Source organism: Cervus elaphus, chromosome 21 (genome assembly GCF_910594005.1).
Source record: "Cervus elaphus chromosome 21, mCerEla1.1, whole genome shotgun sequence".
Lineage (NCBI taxonomy): Eukaryota > Metazoa > Chordata > Mammalia > Artiodactyla > Cervidae > Cervus > Cervus elaphus.
The window spans coordinates 44,698,278-44,723,297 of NC_057835.1; the positions used below are offsets into that span (position 1 = coordinate 44,698,278).

Genomic DNA, 25,020 nt, shown 5'->3' on the forward strand with positions numbered 1-25,020 from the left:
CATTAAAAAGAAATAAAAGGCTATCATTGTTGTAATGGGATGTAATGTTAACATGCAGAAAGGTTTCATATTTCAACAAACAACTCATTGAAATATAAAAATGATTAAAAGATTCTTACAAAAGAACAGCACAAAATATATTTAAGAATTAGTAACTCAGCTGTGTCTGGCTCTTTGTGACCCCAAGGACTGGGGCTCGCCAGGCTTCTCTGTCCACAGAATCCTTCAGGCAAGAATACTGGAGTGGATTGCCATTTCCTTCTCCAGTTTAGGAATAAACCTTATGGTAACAAAGGTGGAAAACTTTCACAAAGAATACTTTAAAAAACTACTGAAAGACCCAAACAAACCTGTTTTCTAGTGGAAATACATCACATTCTTAGATAAGTAAATTTCAGCTAAATAGAGATTTTAAGTTAAGTTGTGTATGAATGGAATGTTTAATTTTTCCAGTTAAAATGTAGTTTTAAAAAACATGCTGACTTTAAAATGGAAAAATAACACATATAAGAATAACCAGAAAATATTGAAAGAGAAACAGAATAAAGTAGAGTTAACCTTTGTTGATTAGTCTCTCAGTTGTGTCCAACTCTTGCAACTCTTCCAAGTGTCATGGACTGTAGCCTGCCAGGCGTCTCTGTCCATGGGATTTCCCAGGCAAGAATACTGGAGTGGGTTGCTGTTCCTTCTCCAGGGGATCTTCCCGATCCAGGGATTGAACTGTGTCTCCTATGTCTCCTGCATTGGCAAGCGGGTTCTTTACCACTGAGCCACCAAGGAAGTCTTTACTGAATATTAAAATATTATAAAATCTCAATATTTAAAACATGAGTATTGACACATGTAGTCGAAACAGTGGAACACAGAGTTCAGAAATAGGCCCGAATGCCAAAGAGAATATGATAAAGGTGTTGTCTCAGTTCAGTAGGCAGAAAAGTCAATAAAGGATGGTGAGGCAGCTGCATAGCTATATTAGAAAACAAAAAATAAAGTTGAGTCCATATGTCACTCCATACATGAGGATAAATTCCAAATGAATAAAAGATTAAAAATCTTAAAAATGAATCCATGAAAGGACTAGGTAGAAACATGGTAAATTTTTATTTTACTTTCGTGTGAGGTTGGACCTTGCTAAGTGACTACAAATATGGAGACAATAAAAGAAAAAGTAAGTTCAACTGCATTTAAAAAATAATTCTGCATATCAGAGGACACTTAGACAAGGTTAAAAGAGCTATATTGTGGGGGATGGGTGAGGCTAGTCTGTAAAAAAAAATTACTTGAAGTTGTTAAAAACAGAAAAAAGGCCAATAACCCAATAGATATGTTGACCAGGCTTTATAAACACACCACAGAAAAGGCAATACAAATAATTCTTAATGATACAAAAAGATGTTAGTTTTCACTCATTATAGGGAAAAAGCCAGTTAAAAACCACAGAAAGAAATGTTTTTCACCTCTCTTATCAGTTAAAAAAAAAACACCAAAATTTCAGTATCATACAATGTTGGAGAAACTATGGGAGAATAGGGAAATACACCCTTAGTGGTGGGGTTAAATGTTTGTAACATTGACAGGCAGTTTAGCAGTGTCTGACACAATTTACAGTTATAATTAAAAATTGCATATAAGTACAGTTGCCTAAAGTTTCTTTTTAAAATTATAACTTTGGGAAGAAGATCATATAAGGATCCTGATAAGAGAACACTTAAAATATTTCCTTGAGTTTTGTTTTAATATATTAAAAACTGTTTTTGAAAACTAGTTTTTTTTTGTTTTGTTTTTTTAATTTGTTTATAGCCTGAACCACCAAAGAAGCCATCTAATTGGAGAAGAAAGCATGAAGAGTTCATTGCCACAATAAGAGCGGCTAAAGGCCTTGGTCAAGTGCTGAAAGAGGGTGGCAAACTTCCCCCACCTCCTCCACCGTCTTATGATCCTGGTATATGGCGTATTTTGACTGAAAGTGTTCATATGGGGACAAAATACTGATCGTATTGATAGAGTTCTTATAAATTTTAAGATATTACTAAATTTATAATAATTGAACTTGATGAAGCATAATCTTGGTAAGTTTCCTGTAAAATAATGGTGACAGTCCAGGCATTTAGGCTTATAAAGACACGGCAGTGTTGAACATAGAAATGCATCATATTTTTATGTCAGTACTTTTATTTAAACTTTTTCTCTCAGTACTTTTGTAAGGCATTTAATATAATTTAAGAATTATTGTAGTAGTGTAGTGTTAGTCGCTTAGTCGTGTCCGACTCTTTCCAGCCACAAGAACTGGAGCCTACCAGGCTCCTCTGTCCATGGGATTCTTCAGGCAAGAATACTGGAGTGGGTGGCCATTTAGTATTTAATATAATTTAAAAATTATTGTAGTAACTATTAAATGTTCCAGGAAAACATTTTAATCATGCATATTGTCAATTGAAATGTAGTCATTCAATAAGATTCAGATAGTTACGTTGCTTAGTTCTTTGGTATCATCTCATCTAGAAAGGGGAATTAAATAATAACTTTGCTTCTAAAAATGTATTACTCTAGTGGGATAACCACCATATAAACAGATTTTACTAAATTTGCCCTAAATTCATGTATTTTTATGTTTTCTTCATTTGGTGGGTAAAAGTTGCTTGTTTATCCTTACCAAAAGCAAGGCAAGATGCTGGCAAGATGCTATGAGATAATTGAGATACTGAAAGATTTAAAATAGCACCATTGACATTTTGCCATTGGGTACAGAGTAGCCTCAAGAAGTAGTTATTTTAATATAGCAAGTTAGCTGCTTTAAAATTGTGTTAGTATTCTAGATTGGGATTAGTTTGTTAGCAAAGGGAAAGTTAGATATGATCCTTTGTAACATTTTATTGTAGAAGAGAGGTTGATAAACCATTTGTATAAAGGGTCAGTAGTTAATCTCTTAGGTTATCGCAAGCCATAAGGTCTCTGTTGCAGCTGTTCCTTTCTGCCACCGTTTCTAGAAGTCAGCCACAGAAAATATGTAAATGGCTGTGTTCCAATAAAATTTTATGAAAACATGTTGCAGGCAAGCTGGATTTGGCCCATGGGTCCTCGTTTGCCAATTCTGTCTGAGCCTTAGTAATTAACTTTAATGCTTTGAGTATCTCTGGAATGTTCCATCTGGGTGTGAGTCTCTTCTATTTCTACCTTAATTTTCTCCATGAAGTTGAATTCTCTCTTTGTTTCAGAGGTGTTTGTATATTGTATCTGATTCAACATAGGTATATTTCTCATGTTTGCATAAGTCAGAGAGAGAGAGTGACAGTTTTCAGGATATTTTGAACTTTAGAGAATTTTTTTATCTCTTGACCCTAACAAAACAACTACTTTGTTACTAGAGGTTTTAGATGTATTTCACTAGTTAGCAGGACACATTTCTGAGCTTGAGATGAGTGTAAATTCTAAAAGGCAAACTCCACCTCAAAAAGTAAACCTGTTGAAATAAATTGATTTTTTTGTGACCTTGCTAAGTTGTTATATTTATTTCTCCTTGATATCTCATAGATTTGAAATCTTTTACACTGCTACAAAATTTGATTTTTTCTGGGATAACTTTATTTAATTTTATAAAAAATTTTGTTTATAGTATGCATTCCATTTGGGAACCCCTGGTGGCTCAGAGGGTAAAGCATTTGCCGGCAATGTGGGAGACCAGGGTTTGATCCCTGGGTTGGGAATATCCCCTGGAGAAGGAAATGGCAACCCACTCCAGTATTCTTGCCTGGAAAATTTCATGGATGGAGGAGCCTGGTAGGCTACAGTCCATGGGGTCGCAAAGAGTCGGACACGACTGAGCGACTTCACTTTCACATTTGGGAAGCATATTTAATCTTTGAAGCATTTGCAGTTTCTTAAACTTGAATTAATTATGTTAATGAGATATATTTTTATCACTTCTTCCATCTGTTGGGACCTCTAAAGAAAATAAAACTGTATAAAGTCTTTTACACTATTTCTTGACAGCTTTTATCTAACCAAAATTAAAGATTTTAACAGATGAGCCCAGTTTTTGTATATGTTTAATGTAATGTGTTATTAATAATTAACCTAGTCTACCATATAAAAAATATATGTTTGATGAAAAGATATGGTATTATAGAGGCAAAAATGAATTAACATTTTTCCTTATTTTTTTATAGTGAGGATTTATTGTTTTTCACCCCTCAAACTTGATTCTAAGCTGGAAGAAAATTGTGATTTGGCATATGCTAGCAGATGTTTTTTCTTAAATGTCTTTACTAAGTTCCTATAAGTCAGGTTGGGTGGTTATAAAGAAACAAGTTTTTGCTTCGCAAACATTGTTTATATGTCTTAAGTTACTGTTTATAAAACTTATAATTCTTTATGTCTCATTTCAAGTATTTTATTACTAATCTGCTTCTTTTTTCTGTTTTAGACTATATTCAGTGTCCATATTGCCAGAGAAGATTTAATGAAAATGCAGCTGATAGACATATAAATTTCTGTAAAGAACAGGCAGCACGTATTAGTAATAAAGGCAAATTTTCTACTGACACCAAAGGAAAATCAACTTCTCGGACACAGGTAATCATTGTAATCATTCCTGCAAATAAATAATGAGGTGATTTAAGTTCATGGTTTTGTGTTTGTTCTTTACAGAACATTTAAGTACAGTTTTCTCACCTGCTAAAATTTATATATTAATGTTCAAGGATTTAGTAAGAAATTTGAATGGCTATGTGAGAACAAAATTTGAAGTAGACTTGGGTTAGTGAAGACTTAAAAAACATACAGATTAAAAGAGGTATTAGGGAAAAGGAAAGGGTTAAAAATTGGTATAGTACATTCACAGGAAACTAGAGGGGTTAGATGAGTGAGAAATTGGCAATAAAAATTCACGTTTGAAAATCATGTGAATAATGAATATTTTCATGTGATATGAGTAATATTTCATGTGAAATGAGTAACACATTTCAGGAAATGAAAGCATAGGTGCACATCCAGACTTCTACTTTTGAACTTTTAGGCAAAAGTGATGTTAATATGTGTAAGCCTTTATTTCTTCACCTGTGAAGTAATCTGCATAACTATTGTGAGAAACAAATGAAATGATGTATGTGAAAGCAGTTAGAGAACCGTAAATCATAAGAGAATTTTGTTATGTGTACTTTATTTTTGCACTACTGTTGTTTTTCTTTAAGTATATTGTTATGTTAAAACTTTGACAGTATTATACTTCTAAGCAAATTTTATTTTTCACAAAGCTTTCATTTGTTAACTTTTTTTTTTGGACTGTAAATTTAGCAAATGGTAATAATCAAATTCACTTGTTACTTATGAATAAAATATTGGATTAAAAGATCCCATTGCAATTGAGACCTCCTTGAGAGAATCCTGCTATTGAATTTCTGTAAATATTATTGGAAATAGAGCATATGATTATTATCATCATCATTGTGGAGAAAGAACAGCAAAGAAAACTCATTTTGAAGAATTTCCAAAACAGATGGCAAACAAAGCTTATCTTTTAAACAGTTTAAGAACACCCAAAAAGATTTTTAAGAATAAAATAATAGAGCAAAGGAAATAAAATAGGATGTGTATATTTCAACAGCGTGGTGTCAAATGATTCATAAATGTAAAATCCAGCTAGTTTTTAGTTCCCACCTTAAATTTTCAGTTCTGATTCCATGCCCAATGATGTGTATTTATTTCAGTCTAATTCCGTATTTTCTCATTGTGTTCACTCGTTTTTGAGTAATACTGTACCAAGTACTGGATCTATATTAGTAAACTAAGTAGAATACTTTTCCTAAAGATTCTTAAATGCTTCCTTATCATATTTAGTGACTATACTCTGGTCTTATTGCAGCCCACTACAAATACAGTAAAGATCAGGTTTTTGTAGTTAAAAGAAGTTCTACCATTCAGTTAAGCTTTCATAATTCTTCATTAGGAATTTTATCAAGTTCAAGCATGGTTGTATTAAAGTAGACCCATGAAATGCCATGGCATAGCAGACCAAAAAATGTCATTTAATGTATGCTAAGTTACATATTGTTATTTTAAAAGAACAAATTAAATAACCCATGCATAATTTAGATCCTGCATCAGATTAGGTTAGACTGAGTTACCTTATGAGTTTCAAGCAACACAGTAAGTATTTTGTGTTTAGGAATTTTCAGTATTCTGATTGATTCTTACTTACCCTACTTATTCTAAAGTAGTGAAGTTTTAAGTCTGAAAATGTGCCATTCAATTGTTAATAATGTTTTCTGATTATTAAAGGGCTTTCTATTCTCTATGGAAAATTAAGTATACATGTATATATTTTAAAAGTTATCACCATAGTTAATATTTTAAATATTTATCTCTAAGCTCTTATTTTTTACAACACTTATACTCTGACTTTTTTCTTATAGTTTTCCCCAGTTGGTTTTTTTTGGTAAATTACATGCAGAAAAAAATGCACAGCACATAAATTCATGTGTAACCACAGGAACATTGAGAAATAGACTATTCTTAGTGTTACAGAAGCCTCACTGCACTGTTTCAGTCCCAGTATGTAATGTTCTCCCACTCTCAGCCCCAAGCATTTTGAAGTAGTCACTATTTTGATTTTACATACAATCAATTTTTGCCTTTATTTATAGTCTTCAGATCATGATGATATTTTTATCTATGATAGCTTTATAAATACTTTTCTTAAAGTATAGTTGGTTTCCAGCTTGTAGCTCATCCAGCCCGGGATTTCTCATGATGTGCTCATTTCTCATGATGTAGGTTAAACAAACAGGGCGACAGCAGATAGCCCTGTTGTATTTTCTCGATCTTGAACCAATCCATACAGGGTACTAACTGTTGCTTCTTGACCTGCAAACAGGTTTCTCAGGAGACAGATAAGATGGTTTGGTATTCCCATCTGTAAGAGCTTCCCACAGTTTGTCATGATTCAAACAATCAAAGGCTTTAGCTTAGTCAATGGAACAGAGATAGATGTTTTTCTGAAATTCCCTTGCTTTCTTGATAATCCAGTGAATCTTGGCAGTTTGGTCTCTAGTTCCTCTTTCTTTCTTGAACCCAGCCTGGACATCTGGAAGTTCTTAGTTCATATAATGCTGAAGCCTAGCATGCAAGATTTTAAGCGTGACCTTACTAGCATGGGAGATGAGTGCAATTGTCCAATGGTTAGCACATTCTTTGGTACTACCCTTTGGAACTGGGATGAGTATTAACCTTTTCCAGTTCTGTCGCCACTGCTGGGTCTTCCAAATTTGCTGACATGATGAATGCAACACCTTGATGGCATCATCCTTTACGGTTTTGAATAGTTCTGCTGGAATTTCATCATATCCACTAGCTTTATTAACAGCAGTTCTTAAGGCCCACTTGACTTCACACTCCAGAATGTCTGGCTCTGGTTGACTAACCGTACCATCGTAGTAATCCAGTTCATTAAGATCTTTTTTATACAGTTCTTCCATGTATTCTTTCTATCTCTTCTTGATCTCTTCAGCGTCTGCTAGGTCTTTACCCTTTTTATCCTTTATTGTGCCCATCTTTGGGCTGAATGCTGCCTTGGTCCAAATAAATAAATACCTTCTCCCATTTTATCAGAAATGAAAAGTCTTTGTGAACATAAATATTTTACCAAGGAAATGTATTAGGTTTGTGATCTGTATAAAAACACATGAAATAATCATGTATTGAAACATGTATTGAAACATGTATTGAGTATAACTGTAAAAATAGACTGTTCTTCTGATCATTAAAATGAATTTATGCAAAATCGTTGCTAGCTAGAGTCATCCTGAATGCCTAGTAGTAGAATTTCAGCTTGATGTGTAGACTAGATAAAATACAGCTCAGTAAGGAAGGAGTCGTATTATCTAGGTCAGGGGAACAGCCAGTTACTGAGAGATACATATGTTTTAAACTAGAGGCATTCAGAGTAGTATGAGAAGTCAGTAAGGAAACTAACCTGACTTGTTCTGACAGAAAGTAATAGGAAATACTGTAGAAGATAGATACAGTTGGGCTAGATTCTCGTCATCTCAGAAAACCTGACCAAAAGACTGAGTAAAATAATAGGAGGTCTAATACAGAGCAGAAAAACAAAGCACTTTTTGAAAGAAATGTTCTGCCTTTTTCTGTTTATAAGCCATTAAATTAATATAGAAATTCCTAATATATACCTAGAAATCTTTATTCCCAGTTTATAATGCTGCGAGGGCTCTTCCTGCCTAAAACTTGACCTCTCAGGGTATATTGTTCTGTTTTGATAATTAGCAAAATGTGAAAGAGTAACCAAACCTGTTTCTTAATCCAATTTTATTGACTGTATTTTTAGTAGGCATGCCTCTAATATTTTGACAAGTCTGTGTTAGGTCTTGTTTTCCATAGTGTTAGTTTTAAAATCTTTCCTAATATATTCAAGAGTATTGATATTTTCATGGGAAAGACTGATACTACCGGAAATACCTCTTAGGTTTTCCAAGAAACAGTATATTTATATGGCTCCATATACATTTCCAAAGTCTCCTAGTCATTTTGTTCATTTGACAGACAGTTATTGAAGGTTTTCTAGTTGCCAAGTGGTTAAGAAATGGAAGTTTCTGGCATTATAGTGTCAAATGTGCTTGTTTATGTGTGTGTGTATGTGTGTGTGTGTGAGACCCACTTATAAGATTTATTTTTGTAAAAGGTCAAATACTGAATTTTGAAGAGTGTGTGATTTTAATGTTTGTGCTTAGCCAGCAGTTTTTAATAGCAGAGCATCTTAAATTTTATACTGATAATAGGTTATAAATATGATTTGATTTTTAAAAGTTGGACTTAAAACCAGTTTCTCTCATAAAGTCCTAAGAATAGGGCTCAGGTACACAGGCAAGCACAATAATCACCTTACAGTTGGCATACAGGATGAGGACTGAGACAGTATGAGTCTTAATTCCTGTTCTGTGAAGTGGGTGTAACCCTGGGCAAGTTTACTTCTTTATATTGGGGTGGGTGATAAATAAGATGCTTTATATTCCGTAATAGAGAAGAATTTTGTTTAAATAAGAGACAGTAAAACAAACTTGATGGTGATATTTCTCTGTAGAGAAAAAAAGGAGAATAAATGAGATAAGCTGAAATACCGTATCTTTTCTCAGCCCATATCCCATTCATGTAACATGCTCTGGTGAGGTTAATGAAGAATTAGCTCTTTGTTTTCACATTGGGGCAACAATCTGTTAGACAGCTATTTAAAACTTGTTCAGGCTTATATGTGCTCTTAGGAATTTTCATCAGTAAGATATGTGCCTGGATTATATATATGAAATATAAAACCATACCAAGGAACATACAAAAATCTTGACCTTTAGAACCACACCACCGAGGGAGCATCTTTGGGCGGTTTTAAGTTTTTCTAATAATATGGTTGGCATTTAAAATCTTAACATTGAGGAAATTTTTTCCACTTGATCCATTTTGTTTTCTTTCAACTGGGAAAATTTACTCTCTATTTTAGCAGCAGAACATCTGAGCCAGAATTTTAGTATGCCAATTTGGAGAAGGAACATTTCTTGGGTAACTTCTTTCTGAGGTGATGTTTTAACCTACTCTTTCTAAATTTGGATAATTTGAGTAGGTGGTAAAACATCTGACACATTTAAGGGAATGTGTGCTTTTGAAATACTGGTTTGTAATCATAATCAAAATGTAATGTTGATAAAACATTGTGTTTTCATTGTTTTAGTATAAGCCGCCTGCACTTAAAAAGTTAAATTCTCCTGGGACCACCTCATCAGGATCATCACGATTACCACAGCCAAGTGGCACTAGCAAAACTGTTGTAGGTAATGAGATCTGTAAAATAACTTGATTTTTTTTTTTTTTTAAATATCAGAATCAGTAGAGAAGGAAATGAAGACAGTATTCTGTTTTGGATTATTTAAAACTAGGTTTATTAGGAGTTGATGTGGAAGATAAGAAATTATTTTGGGTAAAAATAAAGTAACTTTCAGTAGCTTATACTTTAGATGTTTTGTAGTCCTTTTTTAGTGTAAATGTCTATCCTTGATGTAGTTACCGATATATCATCTCTTCAGAGTAGTCAACCAAAGTCCTTTTCTTGATTCTTTGACCACAGTATTTTTTCCCCTTGTTTCTGTCTATACCTGTCTAAACTTGATAATTATCCTTAATAGGCAAATATTTAATGGTTTAAAGAAGATCTTGATTGCTGAAGTGTACCTTCATTTGTATGTAAATTGTAAGAAAGAAGTACAGAAATTAGAAATGAAGGATGCTGTGTGTTGTTCCATAAAAATTTTACTTAATTTTGGATTTGATCGTTCATTTTGATTTTTTGTCATGAAGATTTATTGCCACGAAAGCATTGTTTTGTCAGATGCTCTGGTTAATGTGATTTTTCTTTTTCAGAGTGTTGTTAAAACTAATGCCTTTTTTATTAAAAGGTGCTCCCTCAGGTAAAGTGTCTTCAGTTGGCAGCTCTTCGGGAAACAAACTTCAGACCTTGTCTCCCTCCCATAAAGGGATAGCAGTCCCTCATGTAGGGTAAGTCTACACGGAACTTAATCTCTTAGTGATGTATATATTCATACATGCCTGGTACTAAGGTTTTGTTCTATTTAGGTAACATGGGGTCGCACAGAGTCAGACACGACTGGAGTGACTTAGCACACACAAACACACACACAGTTGGCTTTTTCATTAATCTCAATTTTCTAAGTTTGTCTTTTAATATATTGCTGATCAGGAGCTCACACACTGCTTTTAAGAGTCTAAATTAGTATAACCAGTTTGGAAGAAGTTCTGGTGGCATTTCTCAAGAGCCTTAAACATTCACATTTTCCATTTCATAATTTTACTTCTGAGAATCTAGTCTAATGAAATTAATTAAAATACAGTAGACCTTTTACACTAACAATTTTTTTTAAGCATGTATCAGGCACTGTGCTAGACATTTTACATTATTTTTATTAAAACCACCCCGCTGCCATAGGAAGAGAGGATCAGAGAAGCAAAGTAATTTCCTCAAAGCCACACAGCTGTCAGAGTTAGTAGCATGATACCAGCTGACCTCTCTTTGGTGATAAGCATCAGTCTCTTTACATATGGTTTTATTATAATGTAAAAAAAAAATGTGTAGCTATGTTTGAATATCAAATTGTGAAAATCTACAAAGTGATACTATACAATCATAAAATATATATAAATTTTAAAAAGATGAGTCTACTGTTATTGGAGAAGTAGGTTGGCTATAAACTCCGTGTATACTTCGATAGAAACTATAACAATTTAATACTATTTATGTTTCTATAGTTTTATGTATATGCTTTTTAGTAAAGTAGCATAATTAAGCCTTCAGCAATTATTTTAATGTGGGAAAATTCATTGATAACACTAGAGTTTTTAATAGAAATCTTTCTATTCTAGTAGAAACTCACTTTTCATTTTGATAAACAAGAAAACTAAGGGATGGCATATGATTATTAGAATGTAGCCTTATTCTTTATATTTACAGATACTGTTTATAAAGTTGGTTTAGGAAGCCTGACACATTATTTTCAGATCTAGAGTCTCAGTTTGGCTTTTATATAGGAAATATATAGGATGGTATCTATCTTTTTTTTTTTCCATTTATTTTTATTAGTTGGAGGCTAATTACTTTACAATATTGTAAGGATGGTATCTATCAATAGACAGTAATTGCCTTTTGTTTCCTAATTTGGATTATATATAAAGTGTTTAAGATCTAAAGATAGTTTATTGTAATTAGCATTGTAGAAAAAGAACAAGATCAGCTAACAAGATCTGATTAGTTAAATGCTTTTCTTTTTGTCATGCTTCCAAAAAAAAGAGACAGGCTATCCTTAAGAAAGAGACAGGTTATCAGTAGAACAGCTGGTTGAAGGTAAAAGGTTCTCATCTTCCAGTGCTAAAAAAAAAAAAACTGATCTGATTTTCTTTTTATAGCTTTGACTCATTAGATACGTAAATATAGAAATATCAATATGTTTTAAGTTTATAAATGGGGGTTTCCGTTTATGGTTGACTGTGAATTATAGGCTGGTAATTTTTTTTAGTACCTTTCCTATCATACTGGTAATCTTAACCAGTTGGCACTATTAAGTTGCACTGACACTCTTTTTAAGGGGGCATATGAAGCTGGCTGGTAAAATGAAAAGGGTTACTGGATTTTGGATTAGAATACTAGATTTCTAGATCCTACTTTACCCCTAACTAGTAGCTACCTGACTTTGTTCTTATCTGTTTTCTCTTTCTTGCTCTGACAACTTTAAGTCTGCTTACACCTTGACAGCTGATGAACATTTATTAATCTTTAGGAGGAAATTTTTTTACTAATGAGAAGAAACTTTAGGCACAAGAATTTTAAAAGTTGTGCACTGCTATAGTGCTATAAAGATTTAAAAATTTTCATTTGTCCCTTATTAAACTGTCAGGCATGACTGTTTAAATCTCATTTGTCCATACTATATATGATGCTTATGTGTTAAAGGACTGTTTCTAACTGCTGGAAAGAGAGTGGCGATGTATGCTTCTGACCAATATATTACTATGAGTTAATATAATTACTGTATTAATTGATAGTAATATGATTATTATACTGAATAGAATCATTCATAGCTGTCAGAGTTCATTCCTTTTTTAGAATTACTGAGGTAATGGTTTGTCTCTTTTCCTTACTAGATTATAAAATCTGTGATGGCAAAGCTCTGTTTCTGCTTTACTTACAGATGTAACTACAAAATGTAGAATTTTTTTGTGAATATATGAAATAATAGTGAGTCAATAAATTCAGTTCCTGATTTGTTAACTTTTTGCAACATCACAGAATCATGATTCTGGTACTTGTAAGGTAATTACTTGAGATTTGTATGACTGTTCTTTTGTCTTTTCATACTGAAAAATTGAAGGCAAAAAGTGAAGGCGGTGGCAGAGGATGAGATGGCTAGACGGCATCACCGACTCCGTGGGTCTGAATTTGAGCAAACTCCAGAATATAGTGAAAGACAGGGAAGCCTGGTGTGCTGCAATCCATGGGGTCGCAAAGAGTCAGACATAACTTAGTGACTGAACAACAACAAAAATGATTATCATGATTTTTATTGACACAGATAAATCAGAATTGAGTAAAGACAGAAATAAGACATCTAGAATTAAGACATCTGGTTCAAGAAGTTGAGCATCTTTTGAGATTAGTAAAATGAGTCATTTTAGTGGTTTGAAATTATTTAAAGCCTGGTGTGTATAATCTTTATTGTGTTTGCCTGCAATCATACATATCAGTGATCTATAATATTTAGCATATATTGAAATCACACCACAGAAAAATTTATCTTTTTACTTGAAAAAATTCTAATATGTTTGATAATTCTAGACAACCTGTGGGTCAGCTGATTTTAACAGAATTTTTTAAAGCAAAATACACCCTAATGGAAATTTTTTTTCTTGTGCCAAAAATAGTTTTCTTTATTCCTAGAGATATTAGAAGTATGATGAAACCCAGAGGTTTTTTTTTTTCTTTTTTTTTTTAAATTAATTTATTTATTTTTTCAGTGGGGAAACCCAGAGTTTTAAATAAATATTGCTGTGCTTGAATTGTGTCAGATAGTTTACACAGTTGTACCTTTAGAATTATGTTTTCTTAATGGTTAATTACTAACTTAAATGGGTATTTCAGCTGATAATTTTCAGTAGTTAAAGTATCAAATTGCAGAGATTTACTTCTGTTCAATTACTCTGAGAACTATAAGTTTACTTTGGAGATAGGATATAGTAGGTGTGTTAAAAGTAGAGAAACAGTGCAGGAAAGGAGCATTTTTTTTTTTTTTTTGGATGAAAAAAGAAATTGGTTTCTCATGCTTTATATTAACAGGAGTGAGGAATGAATGTCTAGGTTTTGAGTATATGTTTGTATGAGTGGAAACAGGCTTTTCTTATAAGCCAATCTTTTGATGTGTGTGGTTTGTGTGTACCATTATTTAGATTTTTATGAACTTCTCTACTTTCATTATTGGTCTGGAAATGCCTCAACCTAGAATTGCACAGTTTGGCTTCCTATGTGGATAACAATTATTTCAACTGTTAGACTAAGGAAGCTCACTTTGCCATGGAATTGAGTTACTACGTTATCTGTATAGAACTTAATCAATGAGTTTAGGATCAAAAGTAGAAGTATGAAAGGCTTCGAAACTTTGAGTGCCTCGAAACATTATAGCTATAGATGTCCACAAAGATACAAAATACCTCTTGGTAAAATTTATCCTCAAATTATTTCAGAAGTCGTCTTTTTGTTTTATCTCTTCTGCTCTGTTATAGTGTACAGGACTGAGTGGCTTATTTCCTAAGAATTCACTCTCATGGTGTCAACAATAAACAGGGACCTTTCCTAGGTTAAAGTTTATCTCAACTCAGAAATAGATGGATATGTTGCCAAATACTTGCCGCATTGCCAAAAACGCTCATTTAGCAATGAATATTTGGAAAGCCTGCCGAAGCATTGTTCCTTTCTAGATATACTATTCATATCATGGCAGTTACATACAGCTAGAGATAGTCCTTTTAAAAACCCTGGGTCTATCATTTATGTAAATGTATCAGCTTGACAAATTGTTACGTATTTTTGTCTTGGACTATAAGATAGTGATTTTGATCATAACTCTTTATGGTAAAATTTTAGATCATCATTGAAATTTGCCTTTCATTTAGATTTTCAAAAATTTAAAATACTGGCATCCTCTCAAGTATGGAATTTTGATGTTTTAGAGTAGGTGATCTTTTTGAACTATGGTCTGAGGGCCAAATCCTGCCCAACAATTGTTTTTATGGAACGTGGCTGCACATGGCCAGTGGTGAATTGTCTATGGCTGCATCCATGCTATAGTGCAGAGTCGAGTGCGACAGAGACAGTATAGCCTGCAAAGCCTGAAAAATTTACTTTTTGGCTTTTTATAGGAAAAGCTTGCCACTCCCGGTTTTAGAATGGGTAAGTTGAAGGTAGGGATTTTAAGGATTCTTCATTTATTTCCAAAGATGGAACTATTTTTAAAGTCATATGGACCATCTAAGAAGTTAGACCACATATTAGTGTTCCAGTGAACCAAAGGGTATTTTTTTTTTAACTTTCATTAATCCATTCAAACACATTTCTGTGATTGAATTAAAAGAATAGTAACAGATTAAAAGTATACTTCCATGTTGACTCTGACCAAATCTGAGTACCAATGTAAGGATATATCCTGGAACTTCATATGGGAATTCTGTGTTTTGTATGTCAGTGGGAATTCTGTTTTGTATATCAAATTGCTTAGTCTACACCAAATTTGTGCTGTGTAGATGTGCTTGGTTGGCTTAAAATATGTTCCTTCTTTTCTTTAACAGCAGCAAGACTGTTAAATGAACTTCTTTATTCCTGCCTTAATATCTTAGGCCTTTCATGTAGCATTGTCATTACTGAATTGGACCCTTTGAAAGAAAAATAGCATAGAGGCACTCTGAAAACATTGATGTTGATAGTTCTGTAATGATTACGATCACACTGAAATTACAATTCTCAAACTTTGTAAATAAGGTAAAAATACATAATACAGTAGTAGATTTTTCATTGTTTTTCTCCAAAATTTATTATCAGAGTAACCCCAGATGTAGATAGATGTATAAACTAAATATTAAAATCACCAGTGGTGATGTTTTTCATAACTTGAAACATCAAAGACCCCTGAGGGCAGGGCAAAACATATAATAGAGAATTCCTGCTTCCTTTACTTGTTTTATTCACTTTCTTAAGTCAGTTATCGGTGGTTTGCAAGACCAAGAAACACAGCAAGAAGAAACTTTGACCGAAGAGCAATTAGTTGGGTTTAAAACTTAAAATTCCTTTTGAAAATATGTCACCACTTTTGCAAAGAATTCAATTTCTTTCCAAATATCCCTTTATCTTGTTGCTACTTTGACTTATTTTTAATGCTACTGAAGGAAGAGGGACAGAAAAGAAATGGTTTAATAGAGAAGGAAAGGTGGATAAAGAAGCATTCTTGTTCACTAAAATAAATGTGAAAATGGTACATGAGAGCTGGTCTGGATCCAAGTCAGTTTAGGAAAATATTTAAGTATTTGAAAGATCTTTTGTTGTAAACTGATAATCTTAGCTTTTTAAATTTTTTATTGATATATAGTTAATGTACAGTATTCACAATTTTTAAAGGTTATAATACATTTAAAATTCTTAGGATATTTGGGTATATTCCTTGTGTTATACAATATATTGTTATAGCCTAATTATTTTATACATAGTAGTTTAAACCTCTGTGTCCCCCACCCCAAATTGCCTCTCCCTCCTTCCCTCTTCACACTGGTAACCACTTATCTTTGAGTCAGTTTCTTTTTTTGTTCCATTCACTAGTTTATTTGTTAGATTCCACATATGTGATGTAATAGTATTAGTATTTGTAATGTATATACTTTATATATTTGTAATTTATATACAAATACTATTAGTAATAGTATTTGTCTTTCTCTAAGTGATTTACTTCACTTAGCATGTTACCCTCCATGTCTATCCATGTTATTGCAAATGGCAAAATTTCATCTCTTTTTATGGCTGTGTAGCATTCCATTTTCCATTTGTGTGTGTGTGTGCATGTATGTACATACATCTATATGTATAAACCTCATCTTCTTTATCCATTTATCTGTTGATGGACACTTAGGTTGCTTCCGTTATCATGGCACTTGTAAATAGTGCTGCCGTAAATGTAGGGGTGTGTGTATCTTTTTGAGTTAGTGTTTTTTCAGATGTATACCCAGGAGTGGAATTACTGGGCCATGTGGTAATTTTATTTTTAGTTTTTTGAGAAATCTCCATATAGTTTTCCACAATGATTGCACCAATTTATATTTTCACCAATAGTGTAAGAGGGTTCCCTTTTCTCCACATCCTCACCAACATTTGTTATTTGTGTCTTTTTGATGATAGCCTTCTGACAGTTGTGAGTTGGTAGCTCATTGTGGTTTTAATTTGTATTTCTCTGATCATTAACTACAATGAGCATCTTTTCCTATGCCTTTTGGCTTTGGAAAATATCAACTTTGGAAAATGTCTAGTGAGGTCTTTTGCTTTTTTGATGTTGAGTTGTATGATCTGTTTATATATTTTGGATATTAACCCCTTATTGGTCATACCAGTTGCAAATATTTTCTCCCATTCATTTGGTTGTCTTGTCCATGGTTTACTTTGATGTCCAAATGATTTACTTTCATTTTAATTAGGTCCCAGGATAATTTTTAAATTTATTTAAAACCTTAGCATTGACTATCATGTCAAGGTTTTTCAAATATGTATGTTAGCAAAATTTTATATGTAAAAGCACCTAAATAGATATTAATTTATACAAAGATTATATTTATTAAAATTATGTAAAATGCATTTATGTGTAAACTTACATACTATATAACCTTGATTACATTGAGAATTTAAAATGTATTTTTATTTAGTTAGACCTTGAAAATAACATAGCATAACAATAGAGATCTACAGTGGAACGAAGTGATTTGAGCTTAATAACAACATTTACTAACATTTAGCCTAAGTAGCATTTGAACTGTGATATACATACATATACACAGGTAGACCTAGACCTGGGTCTCCTGCATTGCAGGCAGATATTCTACCATCTGAGCCACCAGGGAAGACCAGGCTAAGTAACATTTGAATTGTGTGTGTTTACACACATTCATATACATGGTAGACAAACCAATTGAGTTGAATTTCATAACACAGGTATGTGGTAGTAAAATCATCATTGAAATATGCCTTTTAAACAAATTACATTTTTAAAATCTGAAAATACTAGCAATCCTTTCATATATAGAAAATATGTAATATTCCCAATAGAGAATTGCCTTTACATTTTTATTAGATTCTACTCGTCTCCTTTGTTTTATCATTTGTTAGATTTTAGTAGTTCTTATCATGTGAGAGGAATCCATGTTTTAAATGTTTCTAAATTTTAATTCTGAGTTTTAATTTCAGTAACTTTTTTTTCTGAGGAAGAAAGTAAAATCTTTTCTTTTTCTAAATCCACAGACACCGTTTGTAAGAAAAATACTGTTTGGAATGATAGTGCTTTGATTGTTATTACATAATTTAAAGAAGAATCTGATTTATTAATTAAAATTCTTAATAGGTTAATTTTCTACTAATTGCTCACAAATAAAATGCATAAAATGTTAATCTCACAAATTTTAGAAGTTTTGTTATTTTATATGTAATAAATATGCAATATATTTATTGGAGGCATTTAAAAAAATCCTTTAAAATGTTTTAATGAGTGTGATGTAAACACCTAATGTGAAGCAGCACCGCCTGCAAAGGATTGATATCAACTTTCACAGCAGAATGCCTGCTGCGTATAGGATATTGAAGGAACAGAAGCAGGATAAAATGAGTCCCTCTGTGGAGATCCTTATTATCTGGAGGGATGACCAGATTCTTTTGAGACACTAAACTCTGTAATAAGAACAAAGCTTCAGGTCTGTCTTATTTACCACAGTATCCCCAGAATTTAGCACAGTGCCTGATACATAGTAGGTGCTCAGGATTTAAATGAGTAAACAAAAATCCCTTAAAAAACTCTTTGTTATCACGCAGTGATGTGTCATTCAATAGTCATTGAAAGTAGTACTCCTAGTTTTCTAATTTAATTTTCCCTGCTCCCTACTATGAATGGATATTGATTGATGATAATATCATTTGTTTGATGTAAAATAATGAAATCTTTGCAAACCTGCAGTTTTCTGTTATTCAGTAGCTGACAATCCTTTCTAATTTTGGTTAAAAATATTAGCTTCAGACAGCATGGTCACTTATAATTTTTCCATGTGGTTTTTAGAATTGCCATCAGTGTTTTCATAGGATCATGCTTAATGTTTCTTTGGATAAATTTCAGAAATAGGAAAGTTCTGTGAATTCAGGGAAAGGGACAGTTAGATTATTTGTGAGCTCCATAAGAACAAGCATCATATGTGTATTTATTTACCAAAATAATAACTTCCAGTTCACTGCTAGCTTCAGAAATTTTAAACAGTTGTCCTTCTTAAGTTTTGTTTTGTTTTTTTATTGATTCCATTGCCCTGATAATGTGTAAGTGTGGATTATGTTAGTATGTTTGTCAAAACTGGCAGGGTGGCCTGTGTAGTCAGATTTTCATATTTAATAATGGCAGTTGTATGAACTATCTGAGGATTCTTTTTGACATTAGTCCTTACCCTGGCAGTCAGATAATTATGAAAAGAGCTTGGGGGGTAGATTTCTGATGAATCAGAATAATGTATTAAATTTTTTTTTTGAATATAAAGAAACAGTAGCATTCTCCTTATGGGTACACCTTTATATATTTTAATAGTAAGATGGACAAGTTAGGCCCTCCACTTCGAACTGGAAGACATGTGCAAAAGTTGTATGAGAGTGATACAAAATCAGACAGTGCCATCAAAAGACATGAGTTATTACCCATTTACAAGTAAGTATTTGTAACTCAGTTTGGTTGATGTTTTTCAGATATTTCCTTAAAGGCTTTATATAATGAAATACTATAAATTTGTACATTCCTATACCTAAAATTTTTTATTTAATCATTTTTAAGCCAAGAAGTGTTGAATAATCTTCTAGGATTTATACCACTTTGATTTTTGATGAGCATTTTTACTATCCTGTCTATTTTTAGAGCACTCATTAAACAAAATTTACATTTTAATTTTAAATTAAATTTTAATTTTTCCGAGGGTTGAAATGAGTTACCTTAATAATTGTTATTTTTATGAAACTTTTTTAGGAGTAAAATTTTTAAAAGAGTATAGGGAATATTACATTATATATTATATAAATAGAATATTGCTAGAGTATCTCTTAGTTAAGTAGATGATAAATTATTATAAAAAAGCAGGAAAAAGATCTTAGAACACATTCAATCCAGGGATCCGTAGTCTTTGTGTTAGATAGTTACAAATTCCACATAACACAGGGCAGTAATCTCATTCCCTTCTTTGTACTGGCCCCGCAGACTAAGAGGAGAAGCAGGATGGCAGTGGCAGTCTTGGGACTCTCCGCACGAGTCTTCCAAGCTTACAAGTTTGTGCCCCCAAAGCAAGTCTTGCCCTCTCATCTTCAAATGATGAATTGAGGGTCTCATAAGTTAAATTACTTAATAGAGCTCACCTAATTAACTTTTAAACCAAAGTCTACCACAGCATTCTTTTTTCCATAAATAATACATTTAGCTAGATATATAATAAAACAAAGACGGGAAAAGTCTGAGTCTTTAGCAGCCGTCATGTGTTGTTTTTAAGTAGACAGTGATAAATCCTAGAAGGAAGAATTTGTGCGCTGAGCTTTTTTTCTTTGTACTGTTGCTGCTGTCTGTACCCTCCAAAGCAGATCTCAAAGAAACAGTGTTTAGCAGTGGGGTGGAGGAAGTGCCGTTGCAAAGTTAGACCTTCTTTTCTTATTGGCTTTAACTCTAGCAGGCAGATTGTATTAATGGACACGTAATAAGGTAGCACTTTCAGACTCTGACCAGGAAGAAAAATGTGTTGATGGTGTGAGACCTGGAGTAACATGTTTTAAGTATTGATCAAAATGGTTCTTGGCATTCCAGTTCTACCTTATAGATGTTACTAAAAATACACAATAGGCATTGAATAATGACACCTGTTGTTGATAACTTATATTTTATGTATTTTTTATTATTTTATAATTTGAATAATTATTGATATGAAGTTGTATGTGTATATGCATTGGTATGTTTGTACTGTCTATATATCATATGTACGTTATATGGGGGCGATAGTGTTTCTAACAAGTTTTCATTCTTGAGCCAAAAAACCAAAAACCCTGTTCATCCTGTTCCTCTATGACTCTTACTTGGAGGAATTGCCACCATTTGGCAGGGAGTTTTCAGAGACTGAATTCCTAAAAAGGCATGTGATAGTTCTGCAACATCCCTAGAGGGGCCATGTGAAAGTAGAGTAGCATACACCTCATGGGTGGACTTGCAGTGAGTGTTTGAAGGCCATTTGAAGAGGTTCAGGGTAACCCATCCATGCACCAGGGTGATTCTCGTCAAAGTTTAGAAATAGTTTAAGTATTCAAAGTTGCCTCCATTTGAATGATATCATTACATATTGAATATAAGATTTGGAATGAGACCCACATAAATTCAAATTCAAACACTCTGGCCATGTAATATGAGTGAAAGTTGCTCAGTCAAGTCTGACTCTTTGTGACCCCACGGACTGTAGTCCATGGAATTCTCCAGGCCAGAATACTGAAGTGGGTTGCCTTTCCCTTCTCCAGAGGATCTTTCCAACGCAGGGATCGAACCCAGGTCTCCCGCATTGCAGGAGGATTCTTTACCAGCTGAACCACACGGGAAGCCCCCAAGAATACTGGAGTGGGTAGCCTATCCCATCTTAAGTGGATGTTTCTGACCGAGGAATCGAACTTGGATCTCCTGCTTTGCAGGCAGATTCTTTACCAACTGAGCTATCAGGGAAGCCCGGCCATGTAATAGCTTTGCACTTAATCTCTCTGACTATGAGTTTTTTTCAACTTTAAAATGGGAATAATATCTTCAGAGATTTTTGTGGAGATTAAAGAAAGCGAAGTATGTGTAGTACCTGGTATCATATCTGGCATGTAATGGGCATTTGGAAAATTTGGATGTATTTTGGAGACAACTGTTTAAAATTTGGGGAGACTCTCTCCAGCTTTGCTATATAAGTAGAGAAGGAAGAATTTCAGCCAGAGTTTGAGAACTTATAAAGGTGTTTTTTTTTAAATAGAATTCTGCTTGATCGTGTAACACAATATTGCTTATCTCTGAAATGAAAAGATTTGACTAAATTTCTAAAGAGAGGGAGGAAACTAACACTATAGAACATCTTACACCTAGTTCTGCATTGACTTATCTGTCACCTTGGGGAAATTACTTAACTACTCTTTGCCTCAGTTGCCTCCTTTGCAAGATAGAATTAGTAATCTTTACTGTTTCATAGGATTATTATGAGGATTAAATAAATTTTATATGAAGACGGTTAGAAATGTAGCTATAGGAATTCCCTCGTGGTCCAGTGATTAGGACTCTGCACTTCCACTGCAGGGGGCATGGATTTGATCCCTGGTTGGAGAACTAAGATCCCTCATGCTGTGAGGTGTGGCCAGGAAAAAAAAATGCATCTACATCAAATGTAGTAAGCACTGTTAATGTAAGTGTTAACTTGTAGTAGCAATACTAATAATAGTAATACCATATCACCCTTAGCTATGCTAAATGTAGTATCAATTACATTTTATATATCTGACTTCCTATAAGTGATGATGGTCACGGGTTATACACAAGGGAACTTGGACTCAGATTGCCAGACCCAGAGTTGTTCAGTGGCAGTTGAGATTTGAATCCAGATTCATCTGAATTCCAAAGCCTATACATTTTACCATTTTTACCTCATACATAAGTGTTCTTTGATTTCGGAATTTTCAGAAAGTGAATTCAGAAAGGTATGATCAGCCACTTTACTGATAACAGATAGCCCAGGTTGTATAGTTGGTGAAATTAAAATCTTTAGAGGCAAGAGTATATTATTAACCAATTCATTCTAGTTGCTTTTTTTAAGAACAAGCTTTCATAAATGGAATATTATTCTTCAAAAATGGTTAGCAAAATTTTTAACCCCATCTCATACATCTAACATTATTATTTAACTCTAGGCACTCAACAAGACTTATCTCTAGTTTGAGGGGACTGTAGATTTAAACTTTAAAAAATTTTGAAGTGTTTTAGAACGACTAACATAAATTTCATGTCAAGAATATATAGACATTTTTAAATGATTTTATGTACCATCAAGATATTGTTAGTCAATGCAAAATGCTTTGGCTTTTACTTCGTATTAAGGATTTCAGATGTGAAATAATTATGGATTTTAATCTATTGAGTTTACCTCTCTATAGCTTCTAGTTATTTTTCTAATCATTCTAATAAGCAATTTGTGAAAGAAATGCTTACTATTCAGTAGTTTTTTTTCCATTATGCCATCTCTTTCTGTCTTCTAGGACTAACATCAAACCTCGAAATTCCACACCACCTAGTTTGGCCCGAAATCCTGCCTCAGGTGTGCTTACAAGCAAAAGAAAAACATACAGTGATAGCTACGTGGCCAGGTATGTTTAGCTCTGATATTGTAATAACTAAAATAAAAATAAGTATTCATTGTTTTCCAAAGACCATGTACAAAATTTCTATCAGGTTATTAATAGAAAGTCTAATTTTTCCTGTGTGATTTAATTTGACTTTGTTATACAATAAAGACCTAGTTTTGAGTGTAAATAGTATTTTCTTATACCTTGTAGATGTAATTTTTATGGTAAATACTCAGATACAGTTTGCTCAGTACCACTGGATGCATTTGTGTTTTTTATGTCTTAATTTTAACTGCAGCATGGTTATTTTTACCTCTTCAAATTGAATAATAGACTTTTTACACTACTGCTATTATAATTTTCAGCAGCATTTTAGTACATTTAAATTCCTCTGATGAGATTGTGATTATCCATGTACGTCCGTTTCTAATATGTCACAATATTTGCATAGCTTTGACATTGGCTCTGTTTTTCAACCTATAATAAAATCATTTCAGTTATAAATACTTTATTTTTCATATGTATCCCAACTTATTCCATAAAGTTTTAAGGAAAGGTACAGAAATGTATAGTGAAATACAACATCGTTTTTTAAATGAAAGAAAATAGGAAAAGGAAAGGTGACAATTAAAAGATAAAGTGGAAAAAAGAGTGTGGTTAGTTCACAAAGTTTGTATCATGAGACCTGTAGATAGGCCAGCCCTGGGCCACAAAGTGGCGTATAAACTTCGTTGTAGTAGCCAAAGTACAGGAGAATGGAAGAGTAGTTACATGATTCTTGTTATCTGAAACAGAAAAATAAATCACTTTTTCTGAGAAAGTACAACTAGTCCTGAGACCTTAAAAGTTCTGCTGTGATTTCTCATACAGAAGCACTGTGTAATTTAGTGGTTAACTTATTAATTAACATCCTACTGAATCCATACGAAATAGGGCAATGGATTTCATAGGGTTTTTTTTTTTTTAAGATGCCTATAGTGCACGCCTATAACATGACCATCCTGTGATACACCGAAACCAGTGTGATGTGGTTGTGTTATATGAAAGTATATATATTGTCTACTCTTGTTATAAGTATGTAATATGTACAGACATTCAGTATTCATATTTAATCTGGGGATAGATTTTTAAGTATCTAAGATGCTAGCTCTCCCTCTTGGTTTTGCCCACTAGAGGAAGCATCTGTGGAGATTTCCAAAACCAAACATGTGGAGGTCTCTCCCAGATGGAGAGTGGGGTCTGGCCGTCTGCCATTTAGAAAGTTTTAAGGGTGATGCTTATGCTTAAGATGAGAACCATAGAGGAATTGATAAGTTGCTGTCTTTTCAGCTAGATTGTTTAATAAGTATTGTTTGTTTCACCTGAGGCTTTGATACATATTTTTGATTCGTATAAGGAAGTGAGCTTCTGTTTCTTAGAGTCCTGAATTGTGGCTGTACTGTGTTCTCTATGTGTGGAACCATGTGCTTTGAATCAGCGCTGAGTTTAAGATTAACATTCTGCTATAAAATGTAAAACTTAATAAATACATATGCTTGAGTAAATGAGTAATTTTATCTTTCCAAAGAGGTAGACAGAGTGTTAACAGGCAGGAGCAAAAGTCACATTAAAAAATGTTTGGGATATTCTTTTTTCCTTTTCAGACCTTGTTATCTGATAGGAAGCCCTGAGCCTTACTTACCTGAGTTAAACTCAACCTCCATCCTGGACAAAAATACTTATAAGTGAAACAGAAGGAGAATTCTCAGAGATTTATTTTTCTGGAAGTCTGATAGATTACATTTCCTGGACAACCCCTTCCA

General features: G+C 33.1%; 1 protein-coding gene across 2 annotated transcripts in view; it reads left to right on the plus strand.

The window, feature by feature from the left end:
* The window catches only part of ZC2HC1A (zinc finger C2HC-type containing 1A), a 51,921-nt gene that overhangs the window by 22,212 nt on the left and 4,689 nt on the right, over positions 1-25,020 (plus strand). Inside the window, exons 4-9 of one of the 2 annotated variants that reach the window (XM_043880017.1) lie at positions 1,801-1,942; positions 4,424-4,572; positions 9,731-9,830; positions 10,452-10,551; positions 19,425-19,541; positions 23,132-23,239. In XM_043880017.1, the coding sequence (XP_043735952.1) occupies positions 1,801-1,942; positions 4,424-4,572; positions 9,731-9,830; positions 10,452-10,551; positions 19,425-19,541; positions 23,132-23,239 (716 nt within the window). The remainder of the gene's footprint in view (positions 1-1,800; positions 1,943-4,423; positions 4,573-9,730; positions 9,831-10,451; positions 10,552-19,424; positions 19,542-23,131; positions 23,240-25,020) is intronic. The other variant, XM_043880016.1, reaches the window with a different exon arrangement.